General features: G+C 40.8%; 2 protein-coding genes across 3 annotated transcripts in view; both read right to left on the bottom strand.

The window, feature by feature from the left end:
• Window positions 1–653: 653 nt before the first annotated feature.
• On the bottom strand, window positions 654–8,255 carry LOC146309695 (uncharacterized). 2 transcript variants are annotated; one of them, XM_084744109.1, is made up of 4 exons: window positions 7,875–8,255; window positions 3,946–6,389; window positions 1,508–1,593; window positions 654–934 (listed from the first exon to the last, which is right to left on the bottom strand). In XM_084744109.1, the coding sequence occupies exons 2-4, from the start codon at window positions 6,341–6,343 to the stop codon at window positions 836–838; spliced, it is 2,583 nt and encodes an 860-aa protein (XP_084600235.1). In that variant the 5' UTR covers window positions 6,344–6,389; window positions 7,875–8,255; the 3' UTR covers window positions 654–835. The 2 variants fall into 2 exon arrangements, with proteins under 2 accessions (XP_084600235.1, XP_084600236.1); XM_084744110.1 differs by having other exon boundaries at window positions 654–931; window positions 7,875–8,254.
• A 1,446-nt stretch (window positions 8,256–9,701) lies between these two features.
• Window positions 9,702–22,025, bottom strand: part of LOC146309694 (uncharacterized) — a 34,367-nt gene continuing 22,043 nt past the window's right edge. The window contains exons 2-8 of the mRNA XM_084743800.1: window positions 20,652–20,700; window positions 19,320–19,400; window positions 15,412–15,530; window positions 14,828–14,960; window positions 13,883–13,907; window positions 11,667–11,747; window positions 9,702–10,903 (exon numbers count right to left, since the gene is read on the bottom strand). Of these exons, the coding sequence (XP_084599926.1) occupies window positions 9,792–10,903; window positions 11,667–11,747; window positions 13,883–13,907; window positions 14,828–14,960; window positions 15,412–15,530; window positions 19,320–19,400; window positions 20,652–20,693 (1,593 nt within the window). The 5' untranslated portion in view covers window positions 20,694–20,700 and the 3' untranslated portion in view covers window positions 9,702–9,791. The remainder of the gene's footprint in view (window positions 10,904–11,666; window positions 11,748–13,882; window positions 13,908–14,827; window positions 14,961–15,411; window positions 15,531–19,319; window positions 19,401–20,651; window positions 20,701–22,025) is intronic.

The raw sequence follows: 22,025 nt of genomic DNA, 5'->3' as shown, positions 1-22,025 counted from the left end.
CACAGGACCAGTTCATTCAGTCTCAGAAACCTGTTAACGGGGAACTCCTGTGATTTATCATTACTCTTACATAAAGGTGGGGAACTTACAAGAGACAGGCCAAATAAAAGATGGTAAAAACTGAAAACAGAACAGCCCAAAATATTTACTTAAGTTTGCAACTGGACAGTGTCTCTCATTAGATTGTCCCTGACAGCTCCACACATCCACATTGTAACGCAGGCTCTGTTCTAAAGCTGTAGTCTCCAACCCCAAGCCAAAATAACGCTGATGATGTCATCACAGCATGAAGTGATCAGGGTTTTTGCAGAAGTTATTTGGCGTCCTCCACAGCCACATATACCATGTTTCAGCTGCATGGTATGGCTCGGCAAAACTTGACTTGAGTTCAGTCGAGTCGAGCCGAGCTGTTCCATGCAGTGGTGCAGTGGCAAGAGATCATTTGGAATTTGAAGTGGGAGCTTGTGGTGATGTTCAATAACATTGTCTGCAAAGTTGTTGAATTTTGACATCCCATGAAAACTTAAACAGTGTGACTACAGTGAAAGGTCCGTTCTTGTTCACATAAATTAATTGATGGAAATTATAAGAGAAAAAAGGGACGGACAGAATGTTTGAAGCAATATTTTTCTTTCTTTATTTATGTACTGAATAAAACTAGTGTCTTAAGATATCAAAAAAAAGTGTATTTGACGCAGATACAAAGTAGAGTTAGAAGCGTTTAAGATGGAACTACCCTCAGGATTTTGGTTATATTGATTAATCCTGGACTTGTGCTGCACTAACATGGCAAAACATAGATATTCTATTTGAAGTGTTGAAATATCAGGATGGATCACTTCTTTTCCTTTGATGGCTGTCCGTTGACCAGGCCGGCCTCCCAGCGCTGCCACAGATCTTTCTGACCTCCCGCTCTGTGAACTTTTGGCTCCTGCTGAGAGTTAAGACAGAGAAAAGAGCAGGATTTAGAGGGGGAGATTAGCTCCCTTTTCATGAAATTTAGATCAATTTCAGAACCATTTGTACTAATCCAAGCATTTGTAAAACAAATAGTGTTAAAAACACTGCAAATCCAGGAGTTTCTTAGCCCATGGTCCAGAAAGCCACTATTACAGGAACATAATTAAGTTTAACATTTTTTTTACTGATGGAAAACCTCAGTACTCATCAAGCTTGTAGTGTTTCCTTGAATTTGTAGCAATTTAACATGTCACACTATGTTCTTGCCATCCACCAAATTCACATGGCAGTGTGTTCAAGTTAAAGTTAGAGTATGTCAGTGTCCCCAGAGTACTTACTTTCCAGGGTCCTAATTTTCCAAGGTGCTACGTCTATGCTAACCTTTAATCCTAGCCCATTATGTGCTATGTAGAGCTGGAGAACAGAGGACCCTTTGTCATTTTCCCATTATATACCATATAAATATGGAGAATATGGGACCCAGGGAACATAGAGCCATGGGATTGACCCCCACAAAAGGTGTTACTATGTTGACCTGACACATCACCTGTGTCTGCTCAGATTTTGTCTGGTCTTTCTTGGAGGGCGGTGGCCAAACCCGTTCCAGTTTCCCCCTGGACTGTCGCCTGATATCTAAAGGACAGGAAGAAGAAAGGAGCAGGTTAATAGGGAGGGATGATTTTTCATATCATCTGTCTCAATTTAATTCTCATATCTCAAGAACCACTCATCTTATCAACTTCACACTTTGGCAGGTATATTGCTGGGGATCCAAGGGAGCACAGTGTCAAATTTGGTGCATTATGGTCAGATGGTGGCGCTATAACAACAAGCTTTATGTTTTGGCCTGTGACATTTGAACTGCAAGTCTCAGAAACAAAATTCTTGTGATGAATCTCTCCATATAAGCTACAACTTGAATGTTTCTCCACTTTTTTGAATTCTGATAATCTATTTTTTGCTACTCCTCCAACAAATCTTGAACAATCATCATCAAATTTGGTACAGAACATCCCTGGACCAAGCTAGAAAAACTTTTTCTTTCCGAAGGAAGTGCAGTGTCGAGTGTCAAGTTGATCTGATGAGCAGTACTGCAAGCAGTGCTTTTGGACGCCATCCCCTTAAAGGGCTGCACAGTACTTTTAACAGCAGGACTAACTAGCTCTACACTGCCATACATGAACAATGCTGTTTCTTCATTTCTGTGGTTCTACATGGATAATTAACTGGTAAGGATACTGACTTTTTCCTGTGACATGTTGGACATGCTTCAGTCTTTTAGCATCACATTATGTATTGCATGTAGCCATTTTCTTACATTTTAAAGCAAGTCAGATTTGAACAATAAGACTAGAGATGGTATTTTTAACTCACTCACTAAGCTAATGTTGGCTTAATAAGCTATAGCTGATAATATCTGTGAAAAAAGATGTCATCTAACCTGACAAAATTGACAGCTGCTTGCTAGAAACAAGAATCTGTTTTTTTTCTAAGGCTGTCTAAAATCATGTGTGTATTGTTTTAAAAATTCTCAGTGTTGTCTGTGAAGATATCACAGCGTATTTGGGTTATAGATTTTCATAGAGTGCAGTGTCATGGCTGGTTAGGATAACACACTGCAACTTATTTGACATTAAGAATGAGTCATTTCCTTCAGTTTAGCCTAGCCCCAGACACATTATACTGCTGTCACATGTAGCTTCATCATCTTCACCTTGAGTCAACCCACACATCATTATCCAGCCACTGTGGCTGAAAATATGAACATGGTGCTACATAATGACACACTCCCCGACTGGCTGCACTGTTTTGTCAGGCCTCCAAGCTCTCCTGCTGTGTATATAGGCAACAACAGCGGACTTACAAAAGTGCACACATACATGCTTTCAACAAGATCTTCCAACTGTCTGAAGTCATTTGCATTTACACAACACTATAAACAAACCAGAGCTGCCACTGGCTTAAGCTGGAGTGCAGATAGTAGCCGTTATGTTGTCACTCAGCCCGCTGGCATCCACTGACTCAGATCAGGCCGCTGCTGAAGTGATGTGCCCTTAACCGCCTGTGACAGGGTTGACACTAAGTTGTCGATAAGACTCCTTAGATAACACTATGTGATGCTAATATAGAGGGAGGCATTCATTAAAGTGTTCAGACTGAGTGTCAAAAGGCTGGGATGTGCAATAAATAAAGATTTAAATGACTCTTATGCGTATTTATATGATACATTTTAGCAACCTGATGGAAATAATCCATAAAAATTTCAGTATTTTCCATTTATGATGGAGCGCGCAGTCACATACAGAACACCAATAGTCATCATCAGTGGTGGAACAAGTCCTCTGATCTTCGACTTCTTCTACTAAAAAGGTAATTCCAGTATTTCTTGGTTAAAACAAGTCACACAATAAGACAAAGAAAGTAACTGATTGAGGCAGCAGCAACTCCAATGCTCTGCAAGGTGAAATTGTGGATTCTGTAAATGGAGTCTGGTGGCTTTGAAGAGAGCAATAAAAACAGCTGTTTCTTTCAAAATGGATCTTAGTCATTAACAAAAAGGCCTGCATCTGTACATATCCTTTCCATAATGTTGATGTTCAGAAACTGCCTGCCTAAAAAAAGGACAAAATAATTAATGATTTCTTACATCTTATAAAGAGATACTTACTAAACATTCTGTTTAATTTGCATTAATTTAAACTCTTAAATAATATTAAACAAGTCATTTTTGGATGGAAATTTTGGAAGGGACAACAACACAGCTGTAGTGCTGTTGTCGGTATTTCAACTTCTTTCCCTTAATCTCTGATAACATATTGACATTTTTTGATTTATTACAGTAAATATTTTACAGATTTCTCCTTTAAATAAACTACAAGTACCTCAAAATTGTACTCAAGGCCAGTGCTTAAATAAAAGTATATATAGTTAGATTCTACCAATGAAAGTCATTTTAAAAGTATTACAGTCACCACACACACTAACCTGGCTCAAGCGTTTGTGCAATTTGTGTCTTTTCTCCATCTTGACTATTCTGCCTGTTCTCTCCGTACAGAGTGCATCTCTGTCTGCGAAGCTCCTCCTCTCTTTCTTTGGCCTCCCGGATGTCCTTCTCTACTTCTGGTTGCAGAGCCAGGGATGGTCGCAACTTGCAGAAGGGGTTTTGTTTGAGGATGGGAGATTCATGTGATGTCTTTTTCTCCCTAGTTTTGCTCCCAGTCTCCACAGCTGACATAGAGACATCAGTGCTGATGGAGTCCATGCTTCTGTGCAGGCGTGTGTGTTTGTCTTGTTTTGGGTAGGGGAGTAAACGTGATTTGTCTCGAGAACCACCAGTTGGGCTTTTTGATCTGAAGTCTTCAGGACTTTTCTCGGTCTCAGAGGTTGATTTGTACAGCCTGAGGGAATGTGCTCTGGCAACGGGGCGAGTTTTGAGTGAGAACATCTCTAGGCTACGTGTGCGCTCTAGCACAGATGGGTAAACATGACCTTTCATCAGTATAGGGGATTTCCGGTGCCTTGTTGGACCCTCTGTGCTATCCTGCTGGAAAGCCTCAAACAGCAGTTTTGTCTCCTTTAACTGGCGGACTTCTCCTTTGCTGTACCCTCCTGGAATCTTCCCCTGGTTGACCAGCACCAGTTCTCTCTGAATCTCCTGACTTATCTCCTTCTGCATCTTCTGCTCGGAGAACTGCCAGTCGCTGCGCTGGTCTGGGCCACCCGAGGTGGTAAGTGGCTCAAGAGAGATATTGGTCTTAAAGGGGATCTCTAGAACATCTGGATTATCAGCAAGGTTGAAGAGACCACCAGTTCTCTGTAGGTTCTGCTTCTCTTGGGCTGCCTCATGGATCTGCTTATCAATGGAAGTCTCAGCAGCTGAGAATCGGTGGCAGGTGGATTGAAAAGGATTTTCAGTGGAAGATGCTTCATGGGGGTCAATTGAAGACAAATCTGCAGGTACCCAGCTTTCAGTTTGATCACTATCAGAGTCAGTTCTGGCAATCGTGTGATGTTCTGACTCTACGGACATCCTTGCTTTTGTTTCCAGGTCTTTACTCTGATTCTTTTCATTCTTTTCCTTCTCCATCAGGTTCGCCTTCCCTCCATCATCCTCAACAGTGTGAAATCTACTCTCTTCTCTCTCATTTCCACTTGCCATATCCCCTTCTCTTGCTTTCACATCATCTACCTCAGTAACGTGAGAGGTATGTACATCCTGTCGTAGCTGGACCTGTTGCAGACGTTGAAGCAGTTGCTCTCCTTGTTGGATCTCACTAGATATTTTCCTGCTTTCATCTCCCTTCTCTCCTGTTGTCACAGTCTCTTCAGAGCCTTCAGAGATTGGAAGTTGGGGCACTTGTGTTTCACCACTCTCTCTCCTCACCCACTTACACTTTGTGAGGTTATAGTCCAAAGATCTGGTGTCAACATGCTCTTCATCATCATTGGACACCTCTGTTGGGATCTGTGGTATCTGTGGCTGATTCGTTGCTGCCTCCATCTTGTTTTGGGAGCATTTGTAGAGCTCTGGTGGCCTACAGGACTCAAGACCATCGCCATTCTTACTCAGACTAGACAGTGTGGGGGCATTAGTCGCCACACTGTCGCAGTCAGCATTTTCTGTTAGTTTTGAATCTGTCTCTACAGGACCATGAATGTCCTCAGATTTTGTTTTGTCTCCCTCTTTGTCAAAATGTGTCTTATTTTCAGAGTTGTCCTCAACAGTTGAAGGTACCTGTTTTGGATACTTGTCTCTCTCCACTTCAGATTCCCTCCAGTTTTCTTGTTTTCCACTCAAAATGACCTCAGTTTCTGCAGTTGATTCTTCATCTCCTCTCTTATTATCCGGATGGTGTCCTCCAGACGGATCAGGGCATGTTTCCATCAGACTACCTGTTACCTCCATGGGTTTTTGGTTGTGATCTTTTGACAAAGATTCAGGGTCCATTGACTCCTTAGAAGTCTGTGTTTTCACTTCATCCACCTCGCTGTGTGCTGCCATTAACTGCTTCTCACCATGATGCCAGTCTAAGCCACTTGGATTAGCTTTAGCCTCTGTGGCGTCAGCTGCCCCTTCTGAAAGGGTCACAGTGGGATTACTCATCACCATTGCATCTGTGCTGCCCTCTTCTGGCAGAAAAGGGGCCCTGCGGGATGGAGACCGTGGGATAAAGACATCATCTACACCCTCATCATCCATCACACTGTAGTACTTAGTTTTTAGTGCAGGGGCATGGGAGATGGTTTCATCTTGAGGCTTCTCACCACAGGTTACAGATGGGCTGCCTGTGGGGTTTGTCACACTGCTGGAGTCTGTCTTCATGCTTAAATCACCATCGTCTTGAGAGACTGGACCTTGATTGCTGGGATCTCTTGTGTCCATGTTTTTGAGCCACTGAAGCACTTAAGGGTGTCTCTCCTTTATTCCCCTTTGAGAGACACATGAGAAAATGTCACTGAGGTTGACAATAAAATCATTTTTTGTCTCACTGCTTATATCATTTGCTTTTGCAAAATGCAGAACTAGCTGTTTTGGATAAAGATTATAGTCTGCTCTGCAATTTCTTTTTGTCCTAGTGTGGCAAAGTCATTATCCGCTTTACTCTCACTCTGATTGCACATGCTCGAAGATGCATGTGCAATCCCATGGGTGATGTGATACATATCCCTGCCAATAGTTTCACAACAAAGGCAGTGATGAAGAAAACTGCAAGCAACACTGAACGTGAACAGAAATTCTGATTGTTTACCAAAACTCCACAGGGCGCTTTACAGCCCATACCACGGCAGTTACATGAACACAAACCAGTTGGGCCCTGGAAGCCTGGAGCCTCCTCTCTTAAACTCTTCTGTTGAAGTGATCACAACAACAGTATGTAGGATGTATGTTCAAGAAACACCAAAATTATTGGCAGATATATTACTTTTTCTTTTGTTTCCAGAAGGGCATACAGGGTCTGTGTTGTTTTGGTGACTTTTCTCCCCTGCTGTGTCCTAGCATAGCCAATTGTGCTGACAAAGGAAAAGAGTAATCGGCTTTGCTCTGCCTGTTTTGGCACACACCCTGTGTGCAGTATCTGCCTGCCAGGCCGGCCAAAGAGACTCTCATCATCTCACCAGTTTGCCTGGTGAGAATTAAGCTTTTTCATCTTGTCACAGTGACTTGAGCTGTTAATGGTCTGTGATCAGCCCAGTAACAACTATTCCTCTTTAACTGCATATGTAGTTGCCCTGATGCGTCGTGGAGAAATGAATAGTAGAATATGCAGTGTCACTGAATACTTTTTCAAGATATGTTCTCATTAATATAAATATTATTCTGGTGTTATCTGGTTGCCTGAGCTGCAGGTATAAATCTATGAGTCTATAATTACACCTGCATTTAGGGCTTAATGCCAGCCGCACTGCATTTCGGGATTACAAACAGCAGCATCATACATTATATAAAGCTCAAGCAACAGGACATATTAATGCGCCTTAATGAGCTTAACCTGTTTATTCCATCCTCCTTTTAAGAGACACTTTCTCTGCTGTTGTTATGAAGGTTTTTATAGATTACTTTAAATGCTATTCAAAACTATTCAAACACTTTAATATACTTCTTTACTGACATTTTACATGCAGTTTCATGACTTCCATTTTGCAATATTTCAGCACAGATGTGATAACAGCCGTTGTGCTCGTTGAGCACACATGCAAATTGTATCATTCTTACTTATATTTAAGGTGAACATAAAGTTTTAATGAGTATGACATGATCTTTAATTGACCTGAGGCTTTTATCTCGCCATGACTAGATAAAGCTTTACAACTAATATCTAGCACTCAATCAGGGAGAGAAAAGAGTGATAGAAAAGCAAACAAGTACAAAGATGTAGACACATAATGTAGAAATTTTGAAGGAAGAGGCTCACCTGACTGGAGTCCTGCAGTCATCTTCAGTGCGTGATAGTACCGACCTCAATGGAAATATGAATGATCCAGCTGATCTACTTAGCACCTGTACCTTCCTGTCCTCTGTGTCATGTGAGCAAACACAATCCTCCTCTTTGAGAAGCAGTAGGCAGTTCAAATGACCCACAGCCACATTACAGTGATTCAAGTGTATCTGTGTACACTCCCTGGCTACTTAAATACGTGCACTTTAACAATCAAAAGTGATCCAATACAAATGCTCTGCCATAAATTCCCCTTTTATGAATTTTGTTATTTGACACTGTCATAAAGGCAGTCATACTACTTAATGTTTATTCTCAAGGTTGTTATCAGTGGTGGTGTTGTACTGGAGTGTATTATATTTAAATGTCCCATATTTTGCTCCTCTCATGTATGTAAATGTTGTGGCCAAAATATTAGAAACACCTTTCACCATAATGCAGTCCATTTTCACACCACTACAAACCTGAGCCCATTGTGTCCTATGCAAGTAAAGCCAGAGCCGTCAGAGCATGTCTTTAGTTGCATATTTCCTCGTTCAAACATGATGTGGAACATCTGCATACAACAGTGTTTTCTGCATTTGTGTGTAATTGTGACTAGTTCGACTCTAATGTGGGTTCTTAAAGAAAGTAGACACGAACAACATACTAATTATATTGTTTTTATAATCATACATTCCAGTTAACATCCACAATGAATCAATCTTATACCAAATTACAGTGATACAAGATAGCAGATAGCTGTGCTGTAGCAGGACCAACAATATAGATGATCCCCCCCAGTGCAACTGCCCTATACATGTTTAATTAGCCACAAAAACAAGTCTGTAAAATGTTATTTTCCCCACATGTTCTATAGTAATTTAACAGCTAAACTATATTAAAATATTATACATAGGGAGATCAAATATAATTGTATCTCACTATATTATTGCTGAAGTGCTGTTTCAAAGCCTTTATCACAGTTCCAGGAGTATAATACTGGTGTATATTTGAAGCCTAAAATAAACCAATTTAAAAGTTTAGTTTGACATTTTTGGAAATATGTTGTGCTTTCTTGCCAAGAGCTAGATGAGAAGATTGATACCACTCACCAATCTGTCTACCAGCACTTCTAAAGCTAATTAAGATGTAATATGTTGTTGGCTTAATTCAAGAGAATGAATTTGGATATTTTCAAAAATGTCAAACTAGTATAGTTTAAGTTTAAGGATTTTGACACCAAAATACACCTGAATTAGGCTTAAGAAACATGTAAACTTTATGACATTAAACCCCCCAAATTCTGTGTCCTAAGTGGTAGCTACAGCCCTGAGTAGTAGTGCATAAGAAAGTACAATTTTAAAATCATCAAAAGATGTTACAAATGTTTTTACTTTTTCAAATTAACGTTTAAGTAGACACCATGAATGTTAATTACTGTTTACTAATATTTGTGCCCAAAGCTGTAAAAAAAAAAAAAAATAATAATTAAAAAAATTCTTCGCCTGCTTCCATTCCTAGAGCAAATGATGCTAAACATAAGGAATACTTTTAAGGCACAGTCCATAAGGCAGAGAGACATTTGAGATGGGAAGTATCCGCATGCCTGCAGGAGGGCAGTTGAAATTCTCAGCTTTGTCCACCAGAGGGAGGAAGTGGATTTTAGTAGTCCCTCGGAGCAGTTGTCAGTCCACAGCTGCTGTAAAAGACCTACAACATGATAGATGTCTCTTTTCTTTGGCAAAGTGAAGTGAAGCAGTGGATGCTCAAAGCCAAAACCACTTTAATACCAGATGGTGGTATATTCTTTCATATTAGTCATTAATGCAGCATATAGTGTCTAATGGAAGGCACAAATATTAGAAATGATACAATTAAAGCTGATGAGGGAGTCTCCTTTCAATTATTTTCTTACATGACAGAGCAACACTGACAGGTCTTGCGCTTGGAAGCGTCTCCTCCCTCTGCTATACTGGGCAAAGATGAATTATGCAGCTCCTTATTATCTTCCTCTGCCTGGACTTTAACCCCTGCTGCCCCGTTTCCCTCCAGGGGAATGTCCTGAAACACTTGGTCTTGGGACTCCTTCCCCGCCTCAGATGAAGCTGACGTTTCAGGTCCGAAGACATTTTCTTCTTTCTTCTGAAAAACTTGGTCTTGGGACTCCTTTGCTGCATCTGGTGCAGCAGACATTTCAGGTCCGAAGACACGTCCTTCTTCTTTCTTAGGAAACACTTGGTCTTGGGACTTTTTCTCCGCCTCGGGTGCAGTGAACGTTTCCGGTCCAAAGACGTGTTTTTCTCCATCCTCTTGAAACACTAGGTCTTGGGACTCCTTCTCAGCCTTGGGTGAAGCAAACGTTGCAGGTCCTAAGACGTGTTCTTCTCCATCCTCAGTTATAATCACTCGTTCCACAGTGAGCATGCCTCCTTCAGGGTCCTCTTGGCCGTGACCCTTGTCAGTTGTAGAATCTGTGTATCCCAGGAACACAAGAGTGACTGGGCTTTCTTCTGAGGGTTGATTCTCCACATTACCCACTTCTCCTGCAATGTCTCTAACCGCTGTGATGCTTCTGTCCTCTTTTTTATCCTCCTTGTTTCCCATACTTACACCAGAGTCCTCTATTCCCAACCCAGCCTCCAAATCGTAGCTTCCAGAGCTGTCTAACTGCCTGTTGTCCTCTGACATGGTATGACGGGTAGAAAAAGACAGGAATTTTTCCTCTGGGGCTCTGTTGATATCTACGTCCTCTGTCTTTGTCTCTGCCTTATTTGGTATGACTGTGACTTCATCCAGCAAGACTTTCATCCCAACCCCATCAATAACGCTCAAGATCTGCCCAAGCTCTTCAGTTGAGGGTTGACCTCCCACCCCACCGACGGCATGGATACTCTTCCTGCCATCGTCGAAGACAGTGTTAGCCATTGGAGCACGAGTCGGTTGGGGCACGGGTGCCACTGACCTGACGACGCTAGCACCTGTCCTGCGGTCTCTCTCGACCTGCACTGCCAACTTTCCCAGAACTGTTAATATAGAAGACAGAACAGTTAAAATTAAGAAGAGGGAAGACATCTCTCAAGGCTAAATTACATATAAATATTAAAATTCTCTGCAGTTGAAGCCATTTAAAGTCCAGGACGTAATTTTATCTAACTAAACTGTTCTCAAATGTATCACAGGCCTGGGTGTAATTAAAAGGTGAAAGGTTAATGTCAGGTCAGGCTCAGAGCTCCGTGTAACCAATGTGAGCTGGCACAATAGACAATATAGAGAGACACAATACGCATAATGCAGCAGTTTTTTACTCCACACAGCCATCCAGCAGGCATAAAAAATTAACGAACAGAAATAACAGAGTGGGCTAAATATAACATTGTACTCAGGCCGTTCACCTCAGTCCCATCGTTAAGTCGTACCCCGAGGGCAGAGCCACATTAAATAAAGGGGTCATCATTTCCAAGAGGAGAATAGAGAGACTAAAGCAAATGACTGATGATATTCTGATCATCTGTAGCCTCAATTCTTCTTTATCAAGTTGTATATTTATCATTTTCCATGGCAAAACATTTTGGCTCTGTTGCAGCACTGTTGAGTCACATAAAAGGGCTGTAGTCAGACAGGTGGGTATCAGTTATAGGGGCTAATCTGCACTTCAAGGGACTCAAACCACCAAATTTTGAGCCAAAAATACAGAATACATGACCTGACTGTATCCCCAGTCCTGTAATTACAACATACTATATACTGAACATATTTTAGTTACAGCAGTCTTCTCTTGTGTCTCACCTGATCGACCATCTTGCCTACTGTCACGAAACCTCCTTTGTGCCATTTCTATGAAGAAGTGATCCTCAGCCTCTTTATTCACTGAAAAAGAAAATGTATATGCTGTACTGCATGCATTAAAGTCAAAATATATTTTTGCTCAGACATTAGTACGTATATATATCCCCAATGTTTGTTTTACCTCATGGACTGGATTATAACCTACAGTGCTGATACTGTAATTTTTTTTTTTTTTTGGTACAATAACTATATGGACCAAAAATAGTTCATAAAATCATTTCAGGTCCAGCTGCAACACAGAAACAGTTGACTAGCTGGGGACTGATCCTGCTCACTTTTGCCACTGGTGATTTGAGCACTCCTTACGTTACTCCATGAATCTGATTAATGATTTTGCTGTGATTCAGATCTCAGAGTAACATACTGAGTGTTGAGTTTACAGGACCTGCTGTTCCTGTTACTTTTGATAGTGTGGTCATTTGCCATCATCACAACTGGACCCATGAAGGAGACACAGCTCATGCAAACAAGACTTTCTCTCAAATCGAACCGTACAGTACTGTAGGTCCTCTCAATAATTTTGTGTTCCTTATTAAACTGTGCAGTTTACTGTATATATTTCAGTATAATAATTTCACAACAATATTATGGATTTGCAGAATTAAGTTTGCTATTATAAATGGTGTTATATATGATAATTATTTCATTTTCATTTACAACATTTTACCTAGTATTTTAATTTAACATTAACGTGTGTAGTATTTAAGTTTCTTCTTCATGTCCCTCTTGTCTAAGAGCTAATTAGTTCCTACCTGTCATTGTTTAGGGGGACAGGTATGAGTGTGGTGCCATGTGTGCAACAGTTTTGTTTTCCCTGCTGTGAATCACAAAGAGTGAAGTTGTGTGTCCTGTGCTGTCAGTCTGTTTTGGTGAAGAATACGTACACAAAGAGAAGTTGTAGCAGTTTATTACGAAGAAAGAGGCAGCTGTGTTTTTTTATTCGCCTTCAGATTAATTTGCTGAGACATTCAACTAGTTTACGCCCACCAGGACTTATTGGACAGCGGCTGGCTGCGGCCTACAGGTGGACTCCGTGCATTTATTTCAGTTTTTACATGGACTTACATGGCATTTTACGGACAGTTTCATTTCATTTCAGTGTCATTAGTGGAAGATGTTGAGGACAGCGAGTCTCTCGCTGATGATGATGGCACGTTAAAAAAACAAGAGGGTAAGCATCAGCAAACGCCTTGAACTCTGCATCATGGTGGTTCTTTAGATGTTTACTTGTACCGAGTGGCTACTGTTTGTGATGTGGTATTGTGATGTGTTGGGTATTGGAGTACTTTTATAAGTACGAGTACGTGAGGACAATATCAGACCAATACCCGATGCTGGTATCTGTATCAGTGCATCCCTAGGAATAATATGTACTTTTGATTTTCACATTGCTGGCTCTCATGTGTCTGTTAAACACTGCTGTGGAAAATGCTTCCACAGAGACCGAAAGCTTAGACACTGCCTCCACAAATATGTCAAAAGATGTTTCATCCTTTTTTGAAAAATGGAAAATATGCTAAATAAATGCAGTATCATTATAATTTACATTTCCTTAAGCAAAAAAATTTAAGATTTTAAATTTCAGTTTGAATTTAGAGAGAAAAACAAAGCTTCCTGGAGCCTCTAATGTGCTAATAAGACTTAAGCATGAGACCCAGTTTTAACCTAACATTCTTTGAATGAAGTTTGGGGGGAAGAAAGCTGTTAGTGCACTTCTCTATATTTACTGAAATGTCAGTTGTGTTGTAGCTATACTTTAGTTGGTGATGTGTTAAATGCTGTTCTGTTATAGTCTCACACCCTGTTCACCTTTGTTTCCACTCCAACTTCTATTTAACTTTGTACAAGAAGGTGGAGATTAGTTGACAGGGGCTGGGATCAACCTTTGCCCTCATGGTGTTCTTGGACAGCAGAATGAGTGATGCAGGCAGAATGTAAGTAATGTCATTACAGTCAAAGCAGAGCAGTTTCTGAGCTGCGGCTCCATTCTGTCACCCTGATTTAAATGACTATTCTTCGCGCAAAGACTTAGTTATGGTAAATTATCATCTGTCAAGAGAGAATAGATTCTAGGCAGGCATAGTCACGGGAGTGACAGAGAAGAGATGGGAGCTGATGGTAAGCCGATGACGATTACAGCCCAGCTGACTTCTTACCTTGTACGTCCTCGTCAGTGCCAGCCTGTGGGTAAAGGAAAGAGACAATTCTAAGTGCTCTCCATGGTCAGGCACTTAAAAGAGACACTGAGTCTGCAACTTTAAACACATGCCTCGGCGCCGCTTTCTGGAGCCCTCCCCAACTTGTGCCCTGCCATAAATATTTCACAGTCATCGTCGGAAGTGTTGAACAAAGCTTATTCTCATCATGTCAAGAGACTCTGAGGTTATTTTGCCAAACGATTGTTTCAGCTGTTTTTTCCTGCTGTTGGTTGACAGTGTGAGGCTGAGCCACATGAACAGTAAGGCCAAACATTGGTGGAGTTCAAAGTTCACGTTAGTGTGTCATGTCCAAGTTGACAAAAGTGTGTGATATTCATGAAAACAAGCAGAATGTTAGTTTCATTCTGCACCAAATCCAGGGTAAAGCTCTGGTTTGATTTACTTATGCAGCGCTAAATCATTATGTGGTAGCACTGTTAATATTTTTTATTCATGACACATAATTCGAAGCACTCACATCCCAGCCACACAGGCTAGTGGATTATTTTCTGTTTGTTGTACTATTTATTTATTTAATGCCCCACTGCCTGGGATGTGGCAAGAGGGCAAACTGAATGTTGTTTGCATCCTCTGACCCCTATTTCATATTCACTAATGAATTCACTTATTTTAATGAGATTTTAAAAAGCTGACCCTTTAAGGAGAATTGTAGCTAAAGGGGGACTTGGTGCTGTGTTTACTTAATCACTGCCTTCACACTATCTCAAATCATCAAATATTTCCAGGCTATTTATTTATCTGTCGCTAGATTTTAAACCCTTATTTTGCAGAAAACCTGGATATTTTCGGATAAAATTCTATGCTGCTTTTGATAAAACCTCTCATAGGTTGCTATTTTCCCATGTGTGTTTATGATACTCTGAACACATCTGCCCATCTTACCTGATTGTGGTAGTGTGTTCTGGCTGTGGCTGTACAGTTGACAGATTCTTTGTTTTCTTCTTGGGAGTCTTTTCTGGCATCAGCTGCCTCCTCCTCCTTGTCCTCAGGCGTCTTTTGACTTTTGGTTTGTTCCCTGACACACACACACACACACACATTGGCACAAACATAATATGTGTCAACACAAGAAGATGCACATTAGAGTTCATAACATAAATGACTCAGAGCAGTGGACCAAGAAAAAAAGAAAAATCATGAGTCTAGTGTGTGTGCGTGTGTGTGTGTGTCCGAGTCTATAATCCATCACATCATCTGTCACATGGCTGCCTTCTATTTGATCTCGTCATGGTCAACATAGAAATCTATCCATGACGAAAACACCGTTCTCCCTGCTTCATGGCTCATATTTTTCATCTTTAGAAATGGACACGTGAACCTTGAATATTTTCTATCTGTGTGCCAGCAGAGTGTAACTTAAAACCACAAATATTCCAGTGCCCCATCCCCATCATGAATGTCCTGAACACTTTGACATAGTAAAATTGCATCTGAATAAGGCTGTTAAAATGTAAAATGTGGCTCACGCTGCTGTGGGCTCGCCTGCTTCGTCCTGTGGTTGTGGACCGGGCTTTGAGATGTCAGGTGAAGGTAGGACAGGAGCTGGAGCTGTTCGACTGAGCCACTGCTCCCTCAAGTACTTCCTCTGTATGAGAAAAAAATAAAGAAAAGTTCAACCTGAAGACAGAGACATCTGAGAGGTTAACATGAATCATACAGTGCTATTTCAGCGCTCTGTGCTCATTCCTCATTTTGTATGCTCATTTCTTGCTGGCTCAATTGACCCTTGACCCATTTGAAGAAGGTTAAAAGATGTTGGTAGGGGACTTTTAAAAGTGACATGTTCACATGTTAGTTAACAAAGTGCTAGATTGTTGCTGGAGTGCCTCCCTCATTCAGTAAAGAACCGGACAGAGCTGCTAACACTAGTCTAAACTCTGATTTCCTTTAGGGCCCTCTTACACTTAGTAGATGTGCTACTCTTGAAAGTTTTTTATGTAACCTGTAACTGCACAAAGTTAGTTAGTTAGCTAGTTAGTCAGTCAGTTAGTTAGGCAGTCCTTAGAAGTAAAGCTAGGTGACTATTAAAGGTAGTGAGCTAGTTAGCCAGACATGCTAACGATTGCATCTTGCACAGTTTAATCCACTGCAACATTTTGGAAACAGAGTATCGCTCTTACGACAGCTCCATGCACTCTTCTTTAACATGTGGACAAACCCAAAGCTTGACAGTCCTACTGAGCCTTGTTATGGTTGCTAAGCTGATTGATGAACAATCGCTGTTCCAGGGAAGGGTTTAATGTTGATTCTGTTATACCATTTTCCACAAGAGTAAACAGACATAATCAAAACAAACACACCGCACACCAACCCTTCTGTCTGTGTTGAAACACAGAACAGAAGTGGTCATCAGGGGATCAAGACACACAGCCGGCCACCTGGCAACGGTCCTCTGCCATTTTGGCTGCTCTATAGACTGAACAAGGCCTGGGGCGCTGCCATTTTGGATATTGCTTAGGATGAGTAAGGCCAGCAGACTGTTGTTGTCTGATGAGAGTGACAGTGAAAAGGTGTCGCAGCTCTGCGCCACAACCCTGAGCCCCAGACATCCTGCTCCTGGAGTTACATCTGTCACTCTTGCCTGGCTATGGCGTGAGTGGGAGTGACAACCTAAAACCTGACCAATGCCTTTTTTTTTTTAAACACTTGAACCCCCAAACTGTTTGATCCACCTCACCACACTGATCTGAGCCATGTATCCATGCATCAGCCCTGCTGTGGGTGTGTGGGACCAGGAAAAAAGCAAATAGATAGTTGCAGCAGAGATGCTGAAAATACCATCTTTTCCTTTGGGCTTAAAGGAAAAATATGTGACAACCCAAAAATGGGTACTGCAGTCTAAATAGCAAGTTGGAGCCATAGATGGCATATTAAATAGTTTGAAATCCTATTCAATATACAGTCTATGATTGAAACAAGTTGTTTCCCACCACCCCCTCCACCCCAGACTCAAGGAGGCTCAGACAGGCTGCAGGAGCACAAGACGAGCACAACATTGTCTTTGGATGATATCAAAACATACTGGGGCAGTACACGATTCGATCGGCCGTTTATAAATGTCAATTGTCAAGGTAAAGCAAACTCCATTTTCCTGACAACAAAAGCCCACTGCTCTGCAAAAAAAACAACACACACTCTGGAGTTCAGTGACTGCCTGCCTTCTGCCTGCCAGGCTCCATTAACATATTGCTGAATTTAACCATTATAAACATCTACTCCTTCTAAAAGATAATTAATGATTTCTTAAGACTCATAAACAGACCCTTACTCATACTACAAACATTTGGCATGAATTTGAACGCTAATTAAGTGAAAAGGGTGGACAAGTTACAGACTAGAAACGTCAAAGTAGGAGACCTCGTCTGTAATGTTGTCATTAAAGAAGTCAGTATTTAAACTTAGCACATTTCCTTAACCACCAATGACATATTATGGTCATTTTATGATTTATTACATTGAATATATTACAGATTTCTCAGTGTTAGAAAGTGATGTTTTTTTCTCTCACATTTAACCACGACAGAGATTAAGGAGGCATTGTTGTATCTTCAGGCTAAACTCATTCAACTGCGGCGGTGATGGTCTGTCCCTGCCGCGAGCAATGCACTTGCCCCGAGGCAGCGGGTGGTTAGAGAGGCAGAAATGTATTCCACGCTGTTTGTGTGGGAGGATGTTAGAGTGTGCATGATGCAGTGCTGGGCTACATAGATAATGTAGCTTGTTATGCGTTGTTTATTTTCTAAAGACCATGTCCTGCAGGGAAGAGTGAAGTAGTTTATGTGATGCATAACAGCTCAGTGCAAGGAATCCCCAGCCCATACAAAAATAATGTTCCCTTTTCTCCCTTTCTGTCATCACCACTTCCCCTCTTGCAGGTCCTCCCTGATAACATTGCCTTAATATTTTTGCCAGTGGAACAGACAGTTTTCATTAAATGTATTTCTTCCTGTTGGTCAGGTTGACATAGTAACAAAGAATCTTTGGTTTTGGAGCAGGAAACCAGTAAGCTTTCTTCATATGTAACTAAAAACAACCCCCTAATGTGTTGCTGGGAGTAAATACGAGTCAAGTAAGTGACCCCACCCAGAACACTTGAGCTACACGTCAACTAACAAGCAGCTCAGCTTGGCAACAGTCATAAGACATGACAGGACATGAGGGTGGGACACACTAGTGGTCAATTTTTAACATGAAGCAGCTGGAAAGGAGGGAAACAATGAAAACAAAATGGGTAGATCTCAGCTGTTGGTTTTTACAGCATTTAAAATACAGGGCTCTCTGCATTAAAGGCATATTTAGACATTATTTGCTTGCTGAGATATTGATAAGATAGAAATGATTGATGCCACTCTTATTTCTGTTCCAAAAATATGAATCTACCCCTGGATGTCATTTAGATTAGTGTATCACAAAGGCTGGAAACAGGGAGAAACACCTACCTTGTTTCTGGTTACAAAATCCATCTACCAGCACCTCCAAAACCCATTAACTACTGCATTTAATGTTGAAGGAGCAATACATTACATTTGCATGTTCCACCCAACAGTACTGCAGTCCAAATAGTGAGCTGGAGCCATTAATGGTATATTTAATAGGTTGAAATTCTATTTCAGGATTTTCCACTCCTGCAGAACGCTGCAGGAACGCTGCAGGAACAGCTGTGATCAGCTGTTTATAACTGTCATCTCTCTGTCAGTGTAAAGCTCAGTCCATTATCATGGAAACAAAAGCCCACTGCACTGAAAATAAACACTGACACTCCGTTTACATATTGGTCAGTTTCCTTGTTATAAACATCTACTCCTTCTTAAAGATTATTAATGATTTGTTTATGACTCATAAACAGACGCTCATGTGGCGAACATTTGGCATTAAGTTTAAATAAATGTGAAACAGGCAAACAATGACAGAATATATAAACTATAATATAAATTTTGAAAAGGATGCTGCAGCTGTAGTGGTGTTGTCAGAGAAGCAAGTGTTTCAGCTTAGCATGTTCCTTAATCTCTAATGACGTGATGGCAATTTTATGATTTATTAGAGTATATATAATACATAGTTCAAGTGTAAAAATGACAGTGTCAGGGGTTTAATTGTTTTGTCTGCAACAAAGTGACTAAGCCTTTTTTTTCCTACAAAATATCCCCAAATTTCTACAAATTATACCAGAATGTGTAGTTTTGACATTTTGGTTTTTGTACAGATTAAAGAAAGAAAGAAAGAAAGAAAAGATGTAACAATTAATTTTCTCAAGTGACACTTGGTAAGAGAAAATAAGTCTATTTCCCAAACTTGAACCTTTTTAAAAAAAATTGTTTTAAGGATTTCCTTTCAAGAAACACTGAAAAAGGCAAAGAAGCGAAATTTAAATCACCTTTTTCTGGGCTGTCTTCAACCAGTCCTCCTCTGTCTCCCTCCTCAACTTCTTCTCTGCTTCCTGTTGTTGTCGTCTCTCCTGGCAGAGGAAGAAGAAGTGCAATCTTTGAAGGGGGAATGTGAGGAAAAGAAGAAAGTTCACCCTCACACTGGAGCGGCTTGGTATTTCCTGTCTCGGTTTTTGAGGTGTGTCATCAAAAAGTGATAACCAGGCAGTTAAAGCACAATCAGAGGGAAAACTCTGGAAGGTTATTGAGACTGTGACAACACCGTGAAAGAAAATCTCGCACCACAGCTGATAAGGCGGGATGATAAAAGTTTCTCTTTTACAGCGTTTACTTCAGGACATGAAGACTGAATCTTCACTCCCAACTCCCTTCATTTACCTGCTGCAGCTATAACATAAAACATACGCACTAGTGAAACTAATGAAAATCTTTTGACACCAAAATTTTATTTATAATGTGAGGCTGTACATTGTTTAAAAGTCATTTTTTTTGCTCTAATGCACCCATAAAATAATGTTATCACTACTTACCCCTCACATGTAGAGTCTTCCTGTAAGTTACCTCTTAACAGCAACAACAAAAAACTTGGATTATTCCCAAAAATGCAGGCTAATGTGAACAGGAATAACTGAAACGGCTGTATGTCTTCTTCTAACAACAGACAGAACTTGATCCAAGAACTCTGTAGTTACGGTGGTGGGTTACACCCGCTTTTTAATATAATTCTTTGGTAACACCCCTTTGCAGTCATGGTCCCTGAAGACAAGGACTTCTTCTGTGTGAAAGCAGAGTACCGAGAACGACAGAGAGAGAGGGTGAAGTGGGGGCAGGGGGGTATTTTTAGGAGACGTGACCGACAGATTACAGCAGAGAGATACAGCTGGCCGAGTGCATGGATGCCTATAGAAATTGTTCAGTGACACAGCACATTGTATGCATGCTGACACGGTATCGGTACTATTAATGCAAGCTGTAAACACGCTGAGGTCCACTCCAGGCCTTCGCTGTCTCTGCTGAAGTGGGTCACTTGTTTTTGGGCAGATTTTACATTCAAGAGAGGTCAAGCAGGCTCCACTCAGGCCCTCCAACCTTTTATTTCACAGATCAGTGATTTTTGGCCAGAAAGTTAACTGGGGAATGTACTTTGCATGCTCACTTCAGGCGCTACAGATCAAGTGAGACCATTCCACTGAGGTGACATAAGACAATGTGGGCGCTATAAGATTGTTTTGACATGAGGTGAAAGTTCAAGTTGGTTGAAGGCAGACCGAAGTGGACAGTAAAAGGGCAAAAGTACAGGACAGAATGAAAGACGTTCTCACCACTATGGCTTGCAGCCTTTGTTGGTACTCTGCCTCATCCATGCTGGACCTTAAAATAAATGACATAGAAACAATTACAGTTGTTAAGTAGAGAGGGCAAAAGTTTCAGTAAACAGAAAACATCAAATGGGAATACTTGGACTGGTAAAATTAAGTTGTTTAAAATTTTGCTGTATCTGTGACAGATGCATTATCCTTCAAATATGATTTGGTTTGTCTGTTTGTGTGTTTGTGAGCCACACCATTACTCCAATCGATATTACTCCTCTCCAAACTTGCCCCAAAAATGTTCAGGAGGGCAGCCTTTGCACATAGTGTTTGCTATCAGTGTTTTTTTTTAGTCATTTCATTTATTTTTAAGGTTAAATAAATACTCTGCTGTTTTACTTTTTACTATTTTTTATTTTGAAATCCAGAATTACTGTCACCGGAACTAGCGTCTAATCTACTCTCTAAGAATTACACTAATGTTTTTATTATGTCTAAAAAGAAGTGCAAATCCCTGTCAGCAAGATGTGGTGAGAGTTAGTGGAGGTTGGAAGTAGAAGTTGGATCATTGTGAAAAGTTTGAATTGTTTGTTCCTACGTCAGTTTGTTGACTTGTTTTCAACTTGATTATAGGACAGTGGCTTGAGGGTATTGGGCCTTAATTATTAATTATTATCATAAACCTGACAGATCAGATGGTTTGTTACACAGAACCATCTGGAGAGTCAATCTTAGAAACTGTTTGGAAAAGGGCAAGCACTTTGAAAAAACACTTGGCAAGTGAAAGGATGAACTATCTATCTATCATGTCTAACACAGGGTAACAACAAATCATATCAAACTCTTGCCAACGCCGGTCAGGTCAGTGAAAACATCTTTTCCATCAAGAAAATCCTTCAGTGCCATTCTTTTCTGTTCTTTCAATGAAGAAATAATCTCCAGTTCTGACATAACTGATGCTATCGCAGTATCTACGCTAACCTCTTCAGGAGCTGCCATTGTTTGTTCAAGACAAGTCACTTCCATGGGCGCTTCTTGCTGTTGTCAGATCTGGAACTACGCCCATAGCTGCCAGTAGTCCCTTCTAGGATACCGACTGGCTGCACAATTATAGTTACAGACACAAACGGATAACTTTAATACTGGCATGATGGGTTCTTGCGTAATCTCTCTAGCTGCCTCGCAAGGTAACTTAATTATAGTAGGACTGGGTATTGTGGGGAACTATTTGTAGGAGCGTTGCCTGTCAAACTGTATAGGTCCAGGATCGATATTCCTGCTCAATTCCTTACAACCTGACAGAGCTGAAGCTAGCCAGCTAGCAGAGGCGGGAGACATGTATAACTGAAAACAGAGGGAAAGAAGAAGTTGTGTGGTGAGTCACCT

This window comes from Lutjanus erythropterus, chromosome 19 (assembly GCF_056507025.1).
Source record: "Lutjanus erythropterus isolate fLutEry1 chromosome 19, fLutEry1.hap2, whole genome shotgun sequence".
NCBI lineage: Eukaryota > Metazoa > Chordata > Actinopteri > Lutjaniformes > Lutjanidae > Lutjanus > Lutjanus erythropterus.
The sequence above is the reverse complement of the archived record's forward strand: the minus strand, read 5'-3'. Positions and strand labels throughout refer to the sequence as shown.